General features: G+C 43.4%; 1 protein-coding gene across 3 annotated transcripts in view; it reads right to left on the reverse strand.

Moving 5' to 3' along the window:
- The window catches only part of pam (peptidylglycine alpha-amidating monooxygenase), a 95,792-nt gene that overhangs the window by 25,498 nt on the left and 49,919 nt on the right, over positions 1 to 20,375 (reverse strand). For all 3 annotated transcript variants that reach the window (XM_053339425.1, XM_053339424.1, XM_053339423.1), the window contains 4 exons: positions 13,989 to 14,118; positions 12,752 to 12,868; positions 9,985 to 10,057; positions 3,705 to 3,915 (listed from right to left, as the gene is read on the reverse strand). In XM_053339425.1, coding sequence (XP_053195400.1) covers positions 3,705 to 3,915; positions 9,985 to 10,057; positions 12,752 to 12,868; positions 13,989 to 14,118 — 531 coding nt within the window. The remainder of the gene's footprint in view (positions 1 to 3,704; positions 3,916 to 9,984; positions 10,058 to 12,751; positions 12,869 to 13,988; positions 14,119 to 20,375) is intronic.

The raw sequence follows: 20,375 nt of genomic DNA on the forward strand, positions 1-20,375 counted from the left end.
GGGCCATTAATCAGTTATCTTTATCTAAGCGGAAATGTTGCTTCCTTTACTCAAAGGATGGAATTTATTAGAACTTCTTCAGATTTCTGTACATAACAAACAATGTGCACACCCAGTAAGACCTCACCTTCTTTTCATTGACATAGATTACAAGTGAAGAAAGCGCTGGTTATGATGATACCATATTTCTATGAAGTTTTACAGTCCGTTAACCCTCTTTCTATGGATGTAGTAAACACTACTTAGGAGCAAAGCCCTAAATTAATCCAATCTTGTTGACTTGGGTAGAATTATTAAGAAAATCGAATTGCAATAATGTACACTACAGTTGTCGGTTTGCAGCTCCAATCTCATTATGCAGCCAGCTCATGCAGGAGAGATGAAGACAGCCTCCACGTGGCCTCCCCCCCAAGTTGCTAAAGAATATTTGTACGGTTGCATGCCCTTTATGCGAAACCAATGTCTTCACAACATTCACAGACTGCAGCGCTAGCGCTTCTCCAGCTCAATGTACAAGGCCTCACAATTGCCCCATGGACTGTCTCCAGATGTCTACGAGCCACCCCAACAACCAACTGCCTGTACTCGCTGGTATTGCTCCAGCAGAGGTCAGCAGCCACGCTTGCCCTCACTCGAAAGGCACAGATGAGTGAATTCCACCTTCTCCACAAGATTGCTACAGAGACACCACAGCACTTGCGTCTCAAGTCCCACACATCCAAGAACTTCTCTGCACAATACCGTCTGATACCTCCACAGCTACCTGGGTCAAGGGAGGACGAGTGGAAGTCAGCAGAACCTTGTCTTGTGGTTTCCTGTCTTCTGGAGGTTCGTCTGGAGCTGGGCGGAGTGGGAGTTCTCCTTACTGCAATCTACACACCTGCCAGACCGCGTTCCAAATTATTATGCAAATGATATTTTTCTCAGATTTTCCTAAATAGTCAATGAGAATGACAGTCAGTATAATTTTCAAGTCATCAACCGTTAGAGTATAATTTGAATTTTATTGAACAAACGTCCCAATGAACAGTATTTTTTTCAAAAATAAAAAACTCAAAATGCACTGTTCCAAATTATTATGCACAACACAGTTTCAAAACATTTTATAGGTTGTAAAGAACTGAAAATGGTCATTTGTTGAATTTGCAACATTAGGAGGTCATAATTACTGAAATCAAAATCTATTTCAATAAAAAAACATCTTAACAGGCCAAGTTACATGTTAACATAGGACCCCTTCTGTGATATCACCTTCACAATTCTTGCATCCATTGAACTTGTGAGTTTCTGGACAGTTTCTGCTTGAATGTCTTTGCAGGATGTCAGAATAGCCTCCCAGAGCAGCTGTTTGGATGTGAACTGACTCCCACCCTCATAGATCTTTTGCTTGAGGATGCTCCAAAGGTTCTCAATAGGGTTGAGGTCTGGGGAGGATGGGGACAACCCCATGAGTTTCTCTCCTTCCCATAGCAGCCAGTGACACAGAGGTATTCTTTGCAGCATGAGATGGTGCATTGTCATGCATGAAGATGATTTTGCTACGGAAGGCACAGTTCTTCTTTTTGTACCATGGAAGAAAGTGGTCAGTCAGAAACTCTTCCAACTTTGCTGAGGTCATTTTCACACCTTCAGGGACCCTAAAGGGGCCCACCCGCTCTCTCCCCATGATTCCGGCCCAAAACATGACTCCCCCACCTCCTTGTTGACGTCGTAGCCTTGTTGGGACATGGTGGCCATTCACCAACCATCCACTACTCCATCCATCTGGACCTTCCAGGGTTGCACGGCACTCATCAGTAAACAAGACTGTTTGAAAATTAGTCTTCATGTATTTCTGGGCCCACTGCAACAGTTTCTGCTTGTGAGCATTGGTTAAGGGTGGCCGAATAGTAGGTTTTTGCACAACTGCAAGCCTCTGGAGGATCCTACACCTTGAGGTTCGTGGGACTCCAGAGGCATCAGCAGCTTCGAATACCTGTTTGCTGCTTCATGATGGCATTTTAGCAGCTGCTCTCTTGATCCGATGTTTCAAGCAGAAACTGTCCAGAAACTCACAAGTTCAATGGATGCAAGAATTGTGAAGGTGATATCACAGAAGGGGTCCTATGTTAACATGTAACTTGGCCTGTTAAGATGCTTTTTTTATTGAAATAGATTTTGATTTCAGTAATTATGACCTCCTAATGCTGCAAATTCAACAAATGACCATTTTCAGTTCTTTACAACCTATAAAATGTTTTGAAACTGTGTTGTGCATATTAATTTGGAACAGTGCATTTTGAGTTTTTTATTTTTGAAAAAAATACTGTTATCATTGGGACGTTTGTTCAATAAAATTTGAATTATACTCTAACGGTTGATGACTTGAAAATTAGACTGACTCTCATTCTCATTGACTATTTAGGAAAATCTGAGAAAAATATCATTTGCATAATAATTTGGAACGCGGTGTATCAGTATTTAAAGACCATTCCAGCACTCCATTCTTCGTCAGTTTTGTCAGCGTGGTATTGTGCTCTGGCTCCCTGTTACTGTTGCTTCTCGTCGCCTGTTTTCATCATTCTAATGTGTCATTCTACGTGCAGATCTCCGGTAGCCAGCTACGATTCACCCAATGCTCCCTGGTTTCCTGAATTCCGCCTCGGGCTCCAGCAACACTCACCTGTTTCCTGTCGACTCAGAGGATCCCAGAACTTCTGTTGAGTACTGCAACTGGACTAATGGAAAATCACTCACCGTCCTGGCTCTAGCCCCTCCTGCCACCTGTGAAACACCACCTTTGATCTCCATGCTAAGTACCCAGCATCCTGGATCTTCCTGCTCCCCCCTGAACCCTGAATCAACCCGTCTTGTCAAATAAACCCATTTTTTGTGTTTACCACCTTAATCTCTGAGTATCTGTTTCTGCACTTTTAGGTCTAATTATTTGCCATCATGACACAGATGTTCCCGGCACCTGCCCCGAAAGCAATGGACATCCCTCAACCACCTAAAGACAGGTGTAGGACGCTTTGGGGCAACAATATAAATGGGATACAGTGGACAGTGCCCACTGCGAATGTGGGGAACTACTCCAAACTGTGGAACAAATAATAACCAGCGGAGCCAAACATCGGCCACCAAATGTCGATCATCGTCTAATTGACCTGGACGATTAAACACCGGACTGGCTTGCCTCAAAGGAGCTGAAAGTCTAAGTCCATACGCTAGAAGAAGAAGGGACAGTCCTCAAATTTCACATCAGTCAAGGAGAGCTCATACTGTAAGCACAGTTCAGCAGTAAGATTTCTATGAGATCCCTGTGATTTTGATTACAAAATAAATACCTACACATACTACAGTTCAACTCTAGACACACTGTGAGGCTGTACTCAAAAAATCTTTACATTCTAATCTTTAGAATATGAAAATAACAGTATAAATTAGGACACAAATAACATGTTCATGTGAAAAAAAAGGAGAGGATTTGAAGCAGTGGAGCTGCTCCGGAGTGGTTCAATTCAAGTTTGACATACAAACCAAAACTCCTCGCCGACTATGGATTTACAGTTATCAGATATTGTGTTAATTAATAAAAATCATCATATAAATTTTGTTTCTTACAATCACTTTTTAATTACCCGATACAACTTGCCTTGTCTCTCTTGTATATTCCATTAGCGTGCGTGCGTGCATGTGTATTTGTGACATAGTCAGATTACTACCTGATCCCCATTCAGACAAGTATCTTCCTTTAGAAGAGAACTTCAGTATCCTGGAATTGCAGTAGCCATCAGACACAAAGATGTTTCCGGTGTCAGTTTCAACAGCCACATCAGTGGGCTGGCAGAAGTGGTTCTTGTCACTTCCTGGTGTGAAAGCCTCTCCCAATGCCAGTAAGGTTCTGTCTCTGCCATCACTGCTCACTTTTAACACCTGATGAGTGAACAGAGGGAGGACTTTGTTGGTTGAATTATGTGGTCTGGTTTTACATGTCAATTTCTGTTATTTGAACTGTGTATTGAACCTCAATCATTAGACCTTGAGTGACTTGAGACTATTTTCGACAATTATCTACAAATAATTGAGAATGACTATGTTTAAATGATAAATTAATTACTGACATACTGTTATTATGAATTGTTGAAGAAATATTATTAGAATTTCCACTCTAATATTGTCTCATATGACATGGACATCTGACATTACCTTTGGTTTTCTTGATGTTATATAAGGACAAATTCAGATGCAGTGATTCTGGCCCAATTCCCAAAATATTATTCACCCTTTAATTCAGCCAGAGGAAGTAACTGATATACTACATACTATACTAGAAACAGTAAAACATTTTGTTTTTGTAATTCATTACTTACTTTTTTATTTTTTTTAAAAGCTGCACTTAACAGAATAAATGAAGTCCAAAATAATCATATTTTTCTATCGTGTCAAGACTATCTCTCCACCCTACATATTCCATATGTACAGGGACTGACCCCACAGGGGCAGCTGTTGTGGATTACTCTTTAAGACACATCACCTGTCGTGGCCACACTGATTAGCCGCCTGGGCTATATAAGCACCACACCTGTGTGGCTACTCTGATTCCTCGATTTCCACTGCAAGCAGTTGTATGTGATTATCTTGAGAAGCAAAAAAAGACAAGTAGCGTGTGTTAGCCGGATGGTGTGCACAATATCCACTTACTGAGTTTGGGAGAGCTGGTCTACGGGCCCCTCTCTGGATTGTGGCAACTGTCTTTGCTACACGGGCTGGTGAAAGCGTGGCGGCTCGTGACACCGGTTTGCCGGTCCACTTGCTTAGCCATCGTCCTCTGTGAAATCCGACCTCGTCGGAGGTAACGGGGGCGTGCTTCCCAGCTGATCGCTACACCTCTGCAGCCAAGTGTGGCTTGTGTGTGTCGACGACAGCGCTGCCTGACACACACTGCCATAGCTCCTCGTAAAATCCGACCTAGTTGGAGGGCGACGGGCGAATTTGGCTGCCAGTGATTCCTACGGGAGTCTGTACAAACAAAACAAAACAAAAACAAAAAAACAAAAAAACAAACACTCCTCCACGGGCGGTACTTCCGTGTCAGTGTATGACAGGTGATTAGTGCCACCAGTGCAAGCATACTTCAGTGCAGGTGTACAGCGGAAGAATGGCTAGTTCAGTGGGGCACACCTGTTTGAACTGTGGTGTAAGGATGCCCATGGAGGATGGTCATGACCAATGTGTGCACTGCTTGGGACTGGACCATGCACGCATGGCCAGCCAGGACCCCGCATTCTGCATGAATTGTTTCATCCTGCCAGCTAGAGTGAGGGAGGCTAGGGCTCGAGTGTTTCCTGTCACACATCCAGCCACTCTCACTGGGCCTACAAAACGGCCAAGAAGGGTGGTTTTGCATGACCCGGTGGCACAATCACCTCACCCCTCTGGAGGGGGTGTCAGGGCACGAATGGCGATGCCTCCTCCTGCAGCTACGGTTGCAGCCCCACCTACTGTCCAGCACACTGCCCCCATCTGGCAAGGGCAGGAAGAGCTACACCTGGTCTCCCCCATGTCAGATGCGTCTGATGAAGGGGACATTGACATCTTGGGCATTGACCCTGAGGACGAAGCCCTCCTCCCTGTTCAAGGGGGGGTGGAGTCTCAGCATTTAGTGGGCGAGCAGGACATCACCTCTCCTCTCTATCACCAGCTTCTTGCTCGGGCCGCGGTGGCATTGGGGGTTGACATGCCAGCGGACCAAGGACAGAGGGCCTCCCGGTTTGATGACGTGACTCCAACTCAGTCACAGTCTTTTTCAATGCCTCTACTTCCTGATGTGGAGGAGCTGGTATTGAAACAGTTTGCTACGCCATCTGAAGCCCATCGTTGGTCAGGTCTGTGCAGAAGGCTGGCAGGTGTGCATGGTCGAGAGAGGATTGGCTGTGGACCTCCTCCTCCCATGGATCAGGCTTTGGGGCCCTTGAGTTGCCCGAGCAGGAACACCAAGATGATGGATGACATGCTCAATAAGCTGCATGGGGCTATGGCCATACAGGGCAGGTTGGTGAACACTGGGGCTATTCTAGCGTTGTACCAACGCCAGCTGGCCGGCCAGTTAGGGGGAGACTCCAGCATAACTGCGGAGGTGCAGCAGGTGTCATCTCTTTTGGCCAAGTTGATGAAGGAGCAGGCGGTGGCGACCGGTAGGGCCCTGGCCTCGCTCTGTATGGTGAGACGCCATCTCTGGCTGTCTCAGTCACGGTTACAGGGGGAAGACCGAGCCCGTCTACTCCGGATGCCTGTGGTCCCTTCTGCTATGTTTGGACCAGATGCCAAGGCAATGCTTCAGCAGGCTCAAGAAGCCCGCCAGTGTGCTAAGGAGATGTCTGGTATGCTCCGACGGGGCCGTGACCAGCAGGTTTCACCTGCCCCACAGCCAAGACCCCCTCAATCAGGTTCTGCTGCTCCCGGTGATCTACGGGTCCGGTTGGAGGCCAGCCGACGTGGTAGAGCTAGACGCGGTCAGCGGAGTAGGCAGGGCCGGGGCCAGGGGCCCCCCAAGCCGCCCACTTCTTCCTGACAATTATCGGCACCCTGTCTCCCCATGGCCTAGGCCAGTGCAAACTGCCCTGGGAGACTCTTGGGGCAGACCCCTGGGTGGTTTCCACCATGACTCAGGGTTATCGACTGCAATTTCTGCACCCTCCCCCTCTGACTCTGTCAGCCGCCTTTACACTGGTGGCAGATCCTCAGCGCAGGGAGGTGCTTGCAGCAGAGATCTACACGTTTTTAGCGATAGACCTAGAGGATGCGTATTTTCAGATCCCGATATGGGAAGGGCACAGACGCTATCTCAGGTTCGCCTTTTAACGGCAGAACCTTCGAGTTCTGTGTCCTCCCGTTTGGCATATCACTTACCCCCCGCACGTTCACAAGGTGTATGGACGCTGTACTGGGACCCTTGCGTCGGGAGGGTATTCGCATCCTCAATTACTTGGACGACTGGCTGGTGTGTGCTCGCTCGGAGGGGCAGTGCCGCAGAGATGTGACTCGTCTCCTGCAGCACTTAGAGTACCTAGGCCTGCACCTCAACAGGTAGAAGAGCAGACTCCAGCCATCACAGTCCGCGGAGTTCCTAGGCATGTGTTTGGATGCCAGGGCAGGGACTCTTTCCTTGACTCCTGTGAGACAGGCCACCCTCAGGACTTGCCTGTCCCAGTTCCGGCTTGGGGCCAGAGTATCCTGGAGGCTGTGTCTCCGCCTCTTAGGGTTACTGGCAGCCACAGTGCATGTCATACCTCTGGCTCTTCTGAACATGCGCCTGGTGCAGTGCTGCCTCCTGGGCCTTGGACTTTGCCCACGGAGGAATCTGCAGACCAGCGTATTGGTGACGCGCAGACTGTGTGTGGCTCTCCGTTGGTGGTAGCGGCCGGCCAACTTAGCACGTGGGATGGCACTGGGGCCTGTGTTGCGTCGCCAGGTGGTATCATCAGACGCATCCCTGGTGGGCTGGGGGGCTGTCCACGAAGACAAGGGCGTCAGCGGCCTTTGGCACGGACCCTGGTTAGCGCAGCACATAAATGTGTTGGAGCTGCAGGCTATCCATCTGGCTCTTCTGCACTTCCTGCCAGTGCTGCAGGACCGCCATGTGCTGATGAGAAAGAGAGCAGACAGTACAGTAGCGGCGGCATATATCGACAGGCAAGGGGGTCTAGGTTCCCTTCACCTATGCAGATTGGCTTGGATAATATTGGAGTGGGCTCATCCCCAGTTCAAGTCCCTGAGGGCCACATACGTGCCAGGTTGGGAGAACCTTGCTGCAGATCGGCTCTCCAGGGGAGGACCTCTCCCCGGGGAGTGGCGGCTACATCCAGAGGTGGTGAGCGGAATATGGGATCGCTACGGCACAGCCGTGGCAGATCTTTTTGCATCCAGGGAGAACACTCATTGTCCCCTGTTTTTCTCCATGGGGAGGGACGATCCTCCCTTAGGGACAGATGCAATGGCACATCAGTGGCCACTGGGCCTCCTGTATGCCTTCCCTCCCTTCATCCTCCTGCACCAACTCCTACAGAGAGTCCAGGTAGAGGAGGTGAGCCTCATCCTGGTGGCCCCAAATTGGCCCCAGATGATTTGGTTTGCAGAGATTCCGCCCCTTCTTCAGGGCCAACAGTGGGAGCTTCCCATTCACCGAGACCTCCTGTCCCAGGCCGAGGGAACTCTTTTTCACCCTTTGCCCCAAGGCCTCAGGCTTTGGGCCTGGCCCCTGAGAGGGCCGAATTTCTAGCCATGGGATTACCCCAGTCTGTGGTAGGCACGTTGCAGGGCGCCTGGGCTCCCTCTACCAGGGCTGCTTATTCCTATCGGTGGGGGATGTTTCAATCATGGTGTACCTCGCGACAGGTAGATCCCCTCTCCTGTATGGCCCCTGATATCCTTCAGTTCCTCCAGGAGCTGTGGGAGGCAGGCAAGTCTCCCTCAACGTTGAGGGGGATGGTGGCAGCCATAAAGGCAGCCCGTGTTGGACCTCGTAAACTGGCACAGGGTTGTTGTGACCTTATTGCTCAGTTCCTTAGGGGGGCTGGTAGGGTTGCTCACTCTTCCAGGTGTCCCCCCATGGGATTTGGAGATGGTTTTGTCAGCCTTGCGACATGGGCCGTTCGAGCCTCTGGAAACGGTGGAGCTGAAATGGCTTTCGCTCAAGACATCATTCTTGTTGGCTATTGTGTCAACAAAAAGGGTGGGTGAGCTACATGCCCTTTCTGTGCATGAAGAGTGCTGCCGCTTCTTGCCTGGGAATGCTGGGGTGCTGATGCGACCTAATCCTGCATTCCACCCTAAGGTCTGGTCTGAGTCCCACGCCAACCAGAGTTTTGAGTTGCGCCCTTTCTGCCCTCCTCAGGATGGTGGAGTTGGGTCGAGTGGGGCATCACTGTTGTGTCCCGTCAGGGCCTTAACGCTCTATATTCAGCGTACTCGTGCCCATAGGGCTACGGACCAACTCTTTGTCTGCTACAGGACTAACACTCTTGGGCAGCCAGTCTCAAAGGCTAGGCTGTCCCATTGGGTTGTAGAGGCAATCCAACAGGCATATAAAGAGGCAGGCGTGCCTGCCCCGGCAGGGGTACGTGCACATTCCACACGGGGCCTCGCTACCTCCTGGGCCTTATGGAGAGGTGCCCCCCTGTCTGAGATTTGTACGGTGGCCTCTTGGTCGAGCCCGTCCACCTTTATAAGGTTTTACTGCATGAATGCGGCAGCCGGCATCCCGTTCACTGAGCTGTGCTGGGCCTGGTGCAGTAGAACATGGCCGAACATACCATGCCTCCAGTGCCATAGCTCTTGAAGAGCACTTTTGGCTTGGAGTGATGTCTTTTCTTTTCTTTCTGGACTAGCCTGGCAGGCTAGATGTCCTTCCACCCATTTGTGGCTGGCCTTAGCGTCTGGCGGGGCCAGCTGGGCCTTGGCGGCGTCTTACACTGGGGTCATGGGTGTGTATATAGTGTAGATTTGTATATAGTTCCTTGGTTTGAGCACGTGATGGTTCTGGTGGCGGTGACGTCTCATTCGAATTGTCGTCTGCTTGGTTTCCGCGCGGTGTGTCTTATAGAGTCCCCGCACATATGGAATATGTAGGGTGGAGAGATAGTCTTGACACGATAGAGAACGGATGGTTACATGGTAACCTAGGTTCTCTGAGTGGAGAGACTATCTCTCCAGCTATTAGCCGCTCTGAAACGTGTTCCAATCAAGGTCAATCAGAGTGGCCACACAGGTGTGGTGCTTATATAGCCCAGGCGGCTAATCAGTGTGGCCACGACAGGTGATGTGTCTTAAAGAGTAATCCACAACAGCTGCCCCTGTGGGGTCAGTCCCCGTACATATGGAATATGTAGGGTGGAGAGATAGTCTCTCCACTCAGAGAACCTAGGTTACCATGTAACCATCCGATATCTAGAGTTGAATAACCAATGTAAATGCACTTAGGCTACAATGTCATTTGCATCTTACCTGATGAAGAGCCACATCAGTGACCCAGTAATTATTCTCCTTGTCTGTAGTTATTCCATGTGGCAAGTAAAACCTGTAACATCAGAGAAATACTTAATGAGAAGAAATAAAACTGTTTTGATACTGGTTTCACTGTGGTTGTAATGCAGGACGTAAAAATGTAACTTCTGCATTTGAGGATATGGCATACCTAACAAGTGAAATTGTCCTTTTCAGGCCAAATCTGTGTGTACTCCAGAAACACAATTTGGTGGGAATTCTAATATTACAAGTGCAGGTCATGTCACTGTGCACAAATCCAGCATGTTTTGGATTGGGTGTGATCTCTCGATTATCTATTCTCTCAAAATACAATGCTCAAAAAAATAAAGGGAACACTTAAATCACACTTCAGATCTTGATGAACGATTTATTCTAGTTGAAAATCTTTACTGATCTACATTGCATAATTTGTTGAGATCAAAATGACGTAATACTAATCAGTGGAAATCAAAATCATCAACCCAGTGAGGGCTGGATTCAAAATCACACCGAAAATCAAGGAAAAAATTGAAATCACCAACTTGCATGAATTTCATCACGGCAACTCATAATGTCACTCAGTACTGTGTATGGCCCCTGCATGCCTGTAACCACACCCGACAACATCCTTGCATGTTACTGATGAGTCGGTGGATGGCGTCCTGGGGATCTCATCCCAGACCTGGATCAGGGCATCAGTGAGCTCCTGGACAGTCTATTTGTACTTGGCAGGGTCAGACACACAATACATAATGTCCCATAGGTGCTCAATTGGATTTAGGTCTGGGGAACGTAAGGGCCAGTCAATGGCATCAATGCCTTCATCAACCAGGAACTGCCTACCACTTTCACCACATGAGGCCGGGCATGGTCTGACAATCGCTCTAAGGATTTCGTCCCGGTACCTAACAACAGTCAGGGTATTGTTGGCTATGACAAGGAGGTCTGTGCGACCCTCCAAGGTTATGCCTCCCCAGACCATTACTGACCCACCACCAAACCGGTCCTGCTGGATCTTTCACGCCTGTCACATATGCACAGTGTGAACCTGCTCTCACCTATGAGGTGAATGCCAATCAAGCTGCACAGTGGTGGCCTTGAGCACAGGTCCCACTAGAGGACGTTGAGCCCTAATGCCACTCTGACAGTTTGTTTAGAAAGATGCACACCAATAGCCTGCTTGGAGGTCATTTTGTAGGGCCATTTAAGGTAAAACAAGGTGGAAACAGTTGAGAAAACGGCAAATTGTTCTCCTGCTGAACAAGATTACATTTCACCCACTGACCATTGCTGCTCTTTTCTAAATTAAATGGAAAAGCTTACAGGTAATAATATGGCATACTACGGTCTGTATAACCACAATGGGGGTCAGAGGTATCAATGTTCAGAAATCGTTTGTTTTATTTTAGCACCTTATGGCCTTCAGAAAATAGTTATTAACATTATAAAACCTCAAATTTTGGGTGGATTTAATGAACTTACTCTTTGGTTTTTTACTCTGGTAGCTTTTATTGCACTTACAGTAACATAAGGAGTGTAGCTGTCACCTCCAGTTTTTACCTGGTTCACTGTCTCTGTGTGAGCAGCACACACTGAGGGCTTAGCTCCACCAGAGATGAACCATACTGCTCTTTAATACAGAGATCATCATCATAGCCATAAAGAAGATCTCTCAAGAAGACTTTGCTTTCTTACATTGATTGAACCAACCAAAACCAGCATAATGTTGCTGCCATGTACTTTTAAATAGCACGCAGGTGTTCACTCTCTACCCCGCTCAACCACAGCTGCTAATAACAGCGTCCAGTAGCCGCTTACTGATGGAGCAACTCTGTCCCCCATTCCAGACCTTTTATACAGAACAGTGAGGAGGAATAAAGTACAGCATTCCTGCCGTGAACAGACTCTCAAAGGAGAGCAGCACGATGACAGCAAACAGCAGCAGAGGCTAACGTTAGTGGCTCCTCTGCTCCCTCTCAGCAAGGCAGAGCTGAACCCCAGCACAGCAGAGACAGAGGCAGTGGAAAGTTATCACAACTTAACTCCGTAAGATTCAGTAATAGTCTGCTTGCTCCCAACACCATTTTAACAATTTATTGATAGTTGAAAATTGACTTGTGGACTGCCCATGTCTGCTCTGTGTGTTTGTTGTGATAATAATGTAGGGTATCATGTTATATATTATTATACCTTTATAATTCTCATCAGACTTGCATTGATCTCATATATGGCCTGTTAGCAGTCCAATTGACAGAAATCCGTCATAGCGACGGAGAACTTTAATCCCTGTGAATGTTGAAATGTCTACAGTGAAAAGACTGCAAACATTGAACATTGGGGTGTTGACAGCAGATTACAGCAAGTTATTACAAGGTGCTGACTGATCTGTCTAGTCTCACTAGTGCCTCTGGGACAGGAATAGCCTGGTTTGATCAGCTAGTGGTATTTAAGACTACATGAAATACTGTGTTACATTTATTCAACTGACAGGTGGGTGAGAGTTTTACCCATATATATTTTTTTTTCTGTAGCCACACTGAAATACGGAACAAATAATGTGTTGGTTGTATATCTTGTAGTTCTCTTTCTTGTGGTCTCTTTCTTTCCCTCTATCTCAACCTAGAATACAAATGTTCAAATGTACAATCCAAGCTAGAGTAGATTAAGGAGAAGTGTGCTGCAATACCTGGCTGTCTCTGTTTCTACTCAGCACTCTCTTTCAAGGATAAAGCACAGTAGCACTTACAAGTTTCTGCCAGAAGCCTTCAGGATGTTGCCATTGGTGGGGCTCACAACCAAAATGGTGGACTGCTGAATAGGACCAAGGGACCACTGCTGGTATCTTGCCTGGCTGTTAAAAGAGCTAAAAAACAGAACAAAAACTCAGCAAACAGTACATTGTGTTTGAACTGCCTAATATCAGCTGCATATACTAAGTATAGAGACAACTTGCAGATTAAAGTCTTTTTCTTGTGTTTTGTTGCTCTGATAGTGTGATTGCAATGATAATATCTTATCAATTACATTGTCATCCATATACCCTGTCTATGTTCACACATACAAAGTAATCAGTAGTCGTTCTCTCTCAGTAATAGCGAATACCGTAATTTCCGGACTATAAGTCGCTACTTTGTTCACACACTTTGAACCTTGCGGCTTAAACAATGATGCGGCTAATTTATGGATTTTTATGGACTGCAAAAGTTGTAAACATGTCCAAATATCGCGCGACCACATGGTATTTCAGTGATCGCGCAATATTTTAATGATGTTTACAACTTTAGCAGTAGCAGCAGAGTAAAAGCCATCAGGTAAGTGTTTATTTTAATAAACTCCTGGTGTACTTACAAACTTTCCAATGCATCGATTTATGAGTAAAGACCTTATTTGTACTACTGTAGAAGTTTGATAACAATCCAGGCATTATTAGTAGGGTAATTTACGAGATACACTGGAGGTCCCGTTAGCGCCTGTACTAAGCCATTCGGCTGATGGCTCTAACTTCACTATTTTATATTAAATAGACCTCATGGTGCATATGGCGCTAGGTTGAAATTACGCCGAACCATCACTTTAGAGCCTGTGTAAAGTTCCTTTGTTTCAATGTAGGCACCTGTGACTTATAGACATGTGCGGCGTATTTATGTTCAAAATAAATATTTCTTTAAAATTCAGTGGGTGCGGCTTATATTTAGGTGCGTTTAATAGTCCAGAAATTACTAGTATCCTATAGCTGACCAAGCTTTTGAGTCTGTATACAATCTGTAAGACTGACAATAGCATCCAACAATATCAAGCTTACAAAAACAAAAACAAAAAAAATTGGTCATTCATTATCAACAGCCTAAAATTTAGGAAATATAGCAAATTATTCAAATCAGATCAGTGCTGTCTGGCAGTCAAATGGATTATGTGCATACACACAAAAAGCTCTGTATCAACAGAAAAAGGATGTATCATGAGTTTTATATCAAACGACTTACTCAGGCCCCCAGTGGTGGTCACCTCTGTGGAAAATTACCAAATTAGAATCTGAGTCGCGGGCAAGTCCTGACACCTGACCCAGCTGCAGAGAACTCTGTGGCCACGCCAAGACTTGCTCCAAATGGTAGTCTACACCATACACACAAAGACACAAAACCAGACGCACATTAACACACACCAGTTTAGGTATTATCAAAGTGATGTAAGAGCTGACTGTGATGTTTATCTGAGAGGTCTGTTTATCATTTTTAACTTAAATGTTGTGTTTGTGGTTCTGGAAACTTGGAGCCTCACTTATAACTCAAAAACATCATTTTATCACCTTGATAATTCATGACTTTTAATAATTTACTTAATAATTAACATGATGTTCAGATGATGATTGATGACGCATTACTTCTGTTTGTGGTCTCACAGACACAGCTAAAAAACGGTTACATGTGAAATTTCACATGCCCCTTATCTGTGGATGGTGTTAACACTACTTTCTACACATGACAACCACCAAAATATAGCTATAGTTTGAAATATCACTACAATGCAATTAATTAGAATCTTTTCTGTGGGTACCAACAAATCTGTCCAGGCCATTTTAAAATATCTTTGTAGAAAAAGTAAAAATTTATATCTTTTTACACTTCATTTGCTTTGCTCTATGACATACTAAAGGCATACAGGTACACATGAGAAAATTTTAGCTTTTAACTTAATCACTTTTCAGGAGGAACAAAGCATTGTTTCAAGGAGTTGTAAGGATACCAACAAATTTGTCCACATCTGTAGGTCCATTCTGTTTACTATTTTACCATATAGGTCACCTTCATAAAATGTGCAAGCCTATTTTGTGGTACTGTGGTTTGGGTACTATATATAGAGAAAAAATGAAGGAAAACATATTTTTCACGCATATATGAATATGGAATGGGGAGCTTCAAACTACAAGAGAATAGAGCCAATGCCAAGAAAAACAGATGGGTAAAGTTTGTAAGTACACAATGGTCAGATATCTACACAAAAGAAAAAGGTCAAGTTCAAATGCGTAATAATTTATAATAATGATCAGTAGTAATTTATTCACAGTCATTACTGAGACATTAGTTAATGATAACTTAATCATGACAGACCATCAATATATCTCTGTGAATGATGAATGAATGCAATGTGACCACATCAGATAAGTAAGTCTTCTATAAATCAGTAGTTAATAATGAAAAAAGTTCATGAACAAATTATTAGTATAATAATTAAAGATTTGTTGATTAGACCATTATGAATTACTAAGAAAATATATATAAAAATCCTTTGGTTGTAGACTGTTTCAAACGTAATAGTTTTCATAAAGTTTTGCACATAAGTAATAAAAGTTTAAATTTATATATTCATATGTCCTTTATAACACGTGTTACAAAATCATGGTTTAGAAAACTTTGCAGTAAGATTAGTCTTCATAAACAATCAATGGTTAAGTCTGATAACTCAACTGGCGCTAATATCAAATGTTACTAATGACCCATGCTGCTTGGACAGAACTGGTTTGAACTTGTGCTGGCAATGCTTATTCTTAGTTGGGTTTGGATGTTTATTTTTAGTCCCCCAGGAATTATATCCTCAAAATATATATGTTAGTAGTCTTCTTTTATTCAGTGTTTAAATTTGAGCTTTTTAGTTTTTATCAGTGTAGAGGTAACATTGCGGCTGCAGGCTATAACATAGAGGGAAAGCAGACACAACCAATCAACAGAATTACTTCAGTTAATGGAGTTATACAACCTGATATAGAATTTCAGTTTGAATTTTCAGAATGAAAATGTGTGTTTTTAACACTGTACCAATTAGATACATTTTGTAAAAATTGTATTGATAATCTCGATTAGCATTCTGTCTGTAATTTAATTTATTGCAAATTTAACTAGTAAGCACATACAGTCACAGCAATGTCTGCACAAGAAAGCGACTACACATCTACACTTGATCACGCTCCATTTTGAAGTGTCATCTATTGAGCGTCCAAACACATTGTATGATGAAAACCTATACATCACAACATCATTAAATTGATGTATGAGCAATGTAATCCCATTTTAATAATGTGTGTAAATTGTTTGATATTTTTTATTTATTTTTAGACTGGCTCAGACTGGATCGAGGAGAAGCAGCAGGGACACAGCACATTTCTATCCAGCCCTTGGAAAGACTTTATAAGTAAGTTGTAAGGCAAACGATGTTGTGGTCAAACACTGTTTAATGCCGTTTTATGTTTATTATATTATGTATCTGACCTTCTAATTTAAGCTTAACACCATCAAAGCTAACTTTTTAGCCAAGCTCACATTGACTGAATAGATTGCTAAGTTAGCTTGCATTAGTAATTAATGACCAATTTGGGTTTACCTTAAACATTACTCACTTGTTTCCTGTTAACGTTATGTTAACAGTTTATAGGAATATAGTCAGTAACGCTAAGTCCAACAGCTAAGGCGCTAATGTCAGCACCATTACATGACACAACATACTGTATCTGTATTTTAGGTTCAGGTTTGTTTTTCAAACTAGAAAAGACAAATCTCTCTCCCAGAAAGCCATGGATTACAAGGCTAAGATTTTTTCCCTGCATTACAGTACATTTTCAAATCCAGGATATCGTTAACAATTTGGTCTCTTATTAGATAGGTAAATCAAAGTCATATAGAGTGAAGTTGACATTTTTAAGTGCTACCATTGAAAAGCACATTTTGTTTGGTTTTTAATTTAGTTATTGTGACTAGCTAAGAGAAAGATTAATTTACCACTAATGTTATTTGATTTTCACAGTGCTCGGTTTAACGCATTATATAACTCATAAGCCTATAGTACAGGACATCTTAAAATTCAGTACAGTGTGCTACACTGAACATTTTGAAATTTGAAATTTGTTCTGTGTATACAGATCCTGAGTTATAAATACAACTGGACTGAATGGGCCTCTGCCCAGTGTGACCTAATACGGCTATAAAAGTAATGAAAGATCAAATGGTTGTTTATCATTTTAATACAAGATTGTGGAAGTAAGATCACTTTTACTTTGTACCTGTGTGTGTTAAGAGAGGAATGCTCTTTTGTTGTCTTTAGGGGCCACTGCTTTTGACACTCATTCTGGTTTATGTCAAAATGAGGTACATGCTCTGAGTTCCGGGATGAGAAGAACATGGTAAGTTGTTAAGAGTAATTTATGGCTTGGGGCCCACACTTTCCTGTGTCTTGGGGTGTATACAATGCCTTGCAAAAGTATTCATACCCCTTGAACTTTTCCACATTTTGTCACGTTACAACCACAAACTTAAATGTATTTTATTGGGATTTTATGTGATAGACCAACACAAAGTAGCGCATAATTGTGAAGTGGAAGGACAATGATACGTGGTGTTTTTTACAAATAAAAAATCCAGCAGCTGTACGACTGGCTGAGTCTAAAAGCGTAAAACATCCTCTCACAGATGAGGACCACTGAGGTGGAAGTGCTGATATAAGGTCTAATTAATATAAGGTTTATTATAATTTTATGTACAGGCTTTATGGTAATATTTAATGAAAGTAATAATGTTCAAATTCAAGACTAATTAAAGCTGCAAGCAGCGTTGGGCGGGACCTCGCCCCCTTGCGCACATCGGGCCGTGTACACTGGGCTTTTATCGGACACTGCAATAAGTAGATCACTACACGCACACATATATACACTCACACACAAACTCACACATATAGATTCTCTCTCTCTCTCTCTCTCTCTCTCTCTCTCTCTCTCTCTCTCTCTCTCTCTCTCTCTCTCTCTCTCTCTCTCTCTCTCTCTCTCTCTCTCTCTCTCTCTCTCTCTCTCTCTCTCTCTCTCTCTCTCTCTCTCTCTCTCTCTCTCTCTCTCTCTCTCTCTCTCTCTCTCTCTCTCTCTCTCTCTCTCCATTTAGACTGAGCAACTGAAATTAACTGCCAACACTTTGATGAGTCAAACAGTAGAAGAATTTATTATTTCCAGTGAAACCTGTCGATATGTTTGTAGGTCATGCTCTTGTAATTCGTGTTTGATGATCTAGACTTTGACAGCAATGTCAGTGAAACAGCTGACAGACTGCACAGATATCTAAAAACATAATACAGTCAATAAACTTGAACTATAAACAGAAAACTGAGGCACCTTTTGAATGAATCAGGATGACTGCACAGCACAAATGAGCCAGCTACACATACACACACACACACACAGTCGTTGCAATGGTAGTTAACGACTCGACAGCATGAGGACAGAGCATGCACAGACAGTATGGAGATTTGAATGGGAGAGGAACAAGGTGCACATGGGGGTCCGAAGATCAAGAAGCATAAAACATAGCCCGACCAAATTACACACATCTATAGATGAGACTTGTGGCTACATGTTGACGTTTGAATGGAGTCTGTAGCTGAAAGTATGCAGGAATAATGTATATATTTTGAAATGCCTGACAAATCGTCAAAAATCATAGGTCAGGGGTGTCCGTGCGTGATTTGTAGGTCTTGATCAGACAAATAATTGAGTTTTGGTTTGATCTTTCTACGACATTCCTATCAGGCATAGTGGCCGTTTTAGTGTTTCTAGGTGGCGCTAGAGAGTTCGAATTAAGGCTCAAAGAGGCGATAGAATAATAAACGACACAAAAACAATAGGGTCCTTGCCTCCGGGCAAAGGCAGGACTCCTCTGGAGTTCTCGCCCTCTTGCCTTTCGGCTCGGTCCCTAATAAACGACACAAAAACAATAGGGTCCTTGCCTCCAGGCAAGGGCAGGACTCCTCTGGAGTTCTCGCCCTCTTGCCTTTCGGCTCGGTCCCTAATTCAATTCAATTGAGGTCTTCTTGTTATAGCTGTGTGAGTCCTGGTTAAGATGAAGACAACTGAGGTTCATCGTAATCATGATCGTAATGCAATCACATGAATATGACGACAATGTCACAGAACGCCTTATTTTTAAAAAATATTTCTCACTTGTAATAGAGATACTGAAAGTGCAAAAGACCACTTGCACTCATATTTTCTTGAATATTTCATAAGTACACAATTTAAAACAACAACAATTTGAAGGCTGACATAGTTTAATTTGTACCCTCTGTGGGCAGTTTTAGAGAGCCTATAACCAAGCTAATACCACAGTGGCCTGTTTATGTAGACAAAGCTGCAAGTGCTGTGTGGAGCTGTAGTAACTGCACAAGGAATGACTTAAGTACAGATATGTGTTTGCATAACTAGGGACATTTTTGCACCAGACATGGTACTACTCTACTACTATGTTTTTTTTCCTCATTCTGTGTTATAAAATACTGATTTTCACTTTAACAGACCTGATATTGGAATTATTTCCATGGAGTCTCATTTAATTACATTCAGGTTTTACCACTATTAGAGGTGTTTCTTTTTATGAATATGGTATAGGGATAGTAGGACTGCAAGTTGCATACATTTAATCAAAACTTGAACAATCCATTCAAATCATCGAATATGTAAATCACTCATTCAGTCAGTATTGTCATATGTTGTAACCTTAACTTTGATCTCAGCACCCCTAAATGTAATAAATTATCATTGTATTTTTTCCCTAAAAATTCAAATGGTTTTATTAACATAACTATTTTTACTCTGGATAGTTCTGTCATTAATATTGTTTCCCTCAGAGTGTATTAACTATCTAACACTAACCTCTCTGTAGAAATCTGTGATTGTTTATTCTGAACCATTATTATTATACACTATAGAAGACCACTCTACTATATATTAATATTTCTTGTTGTAATTTACGTTATCCACTGAAATGTGTAATTTAGCAGGGGGTTTAGGAGCTAAAGGTCCCCTAAAGGTCTGATCCTAGAATCACCCCTGGTTTAATCAATGTTGAGAAGAAAGAGTTATATGGTTGTACAGTATAGCTTACAATAGTAGGCTAATCTAAGTAATTCTATATGTGATCTTATTTGGATAAGTAATTATGTAATGTTTTATCTGTTATTAGCGATGCATTTTAAATAATTATTAAATAAAGCTTTTTCCAGTAATTTCATGCGCCTATCAACAGACTGCTGCCTTATCCTCTGTCCTACATTTTGCAGGTATATACCTGCATATTTTGTAGGAGGTATGTCAGACATTGGGACAATGTATAAATGTGAGGGTGCAGTTGTTTATTTAACCACTTAACATACGCCCCTATTTTTTATGCTGTTAGCCTAAATGACATGCCCAAGTTGTGAGCATCACAGATCCCACATAGTTTGAGACTCAGAGATGTGTCTGGTATCATTGGAAAGGAAACACTCTCAGGATTCTTGTAAAAGTGTCTGTGTGATTCTGTGACTTACTGACAAAGAGTGGCAGAGGTTACAATGATGGGGTT

The sequence above is a fragment of the Scomber japonicus genome, chromosome 19 (genome assembly GCF_027409825.1).
Source record: "Scomber japonicus isolate fScoJap1 chromosome 19, fScoJap1.pri, whole genome shotgun sequence".
Classification (NCBI taxonomy): domain Eukaryota; kingdom Metazoa; phylum Chordata; class Actinopteri; order Scombriformes; family Scombridae; genus Scomber; species Scomber japonicus.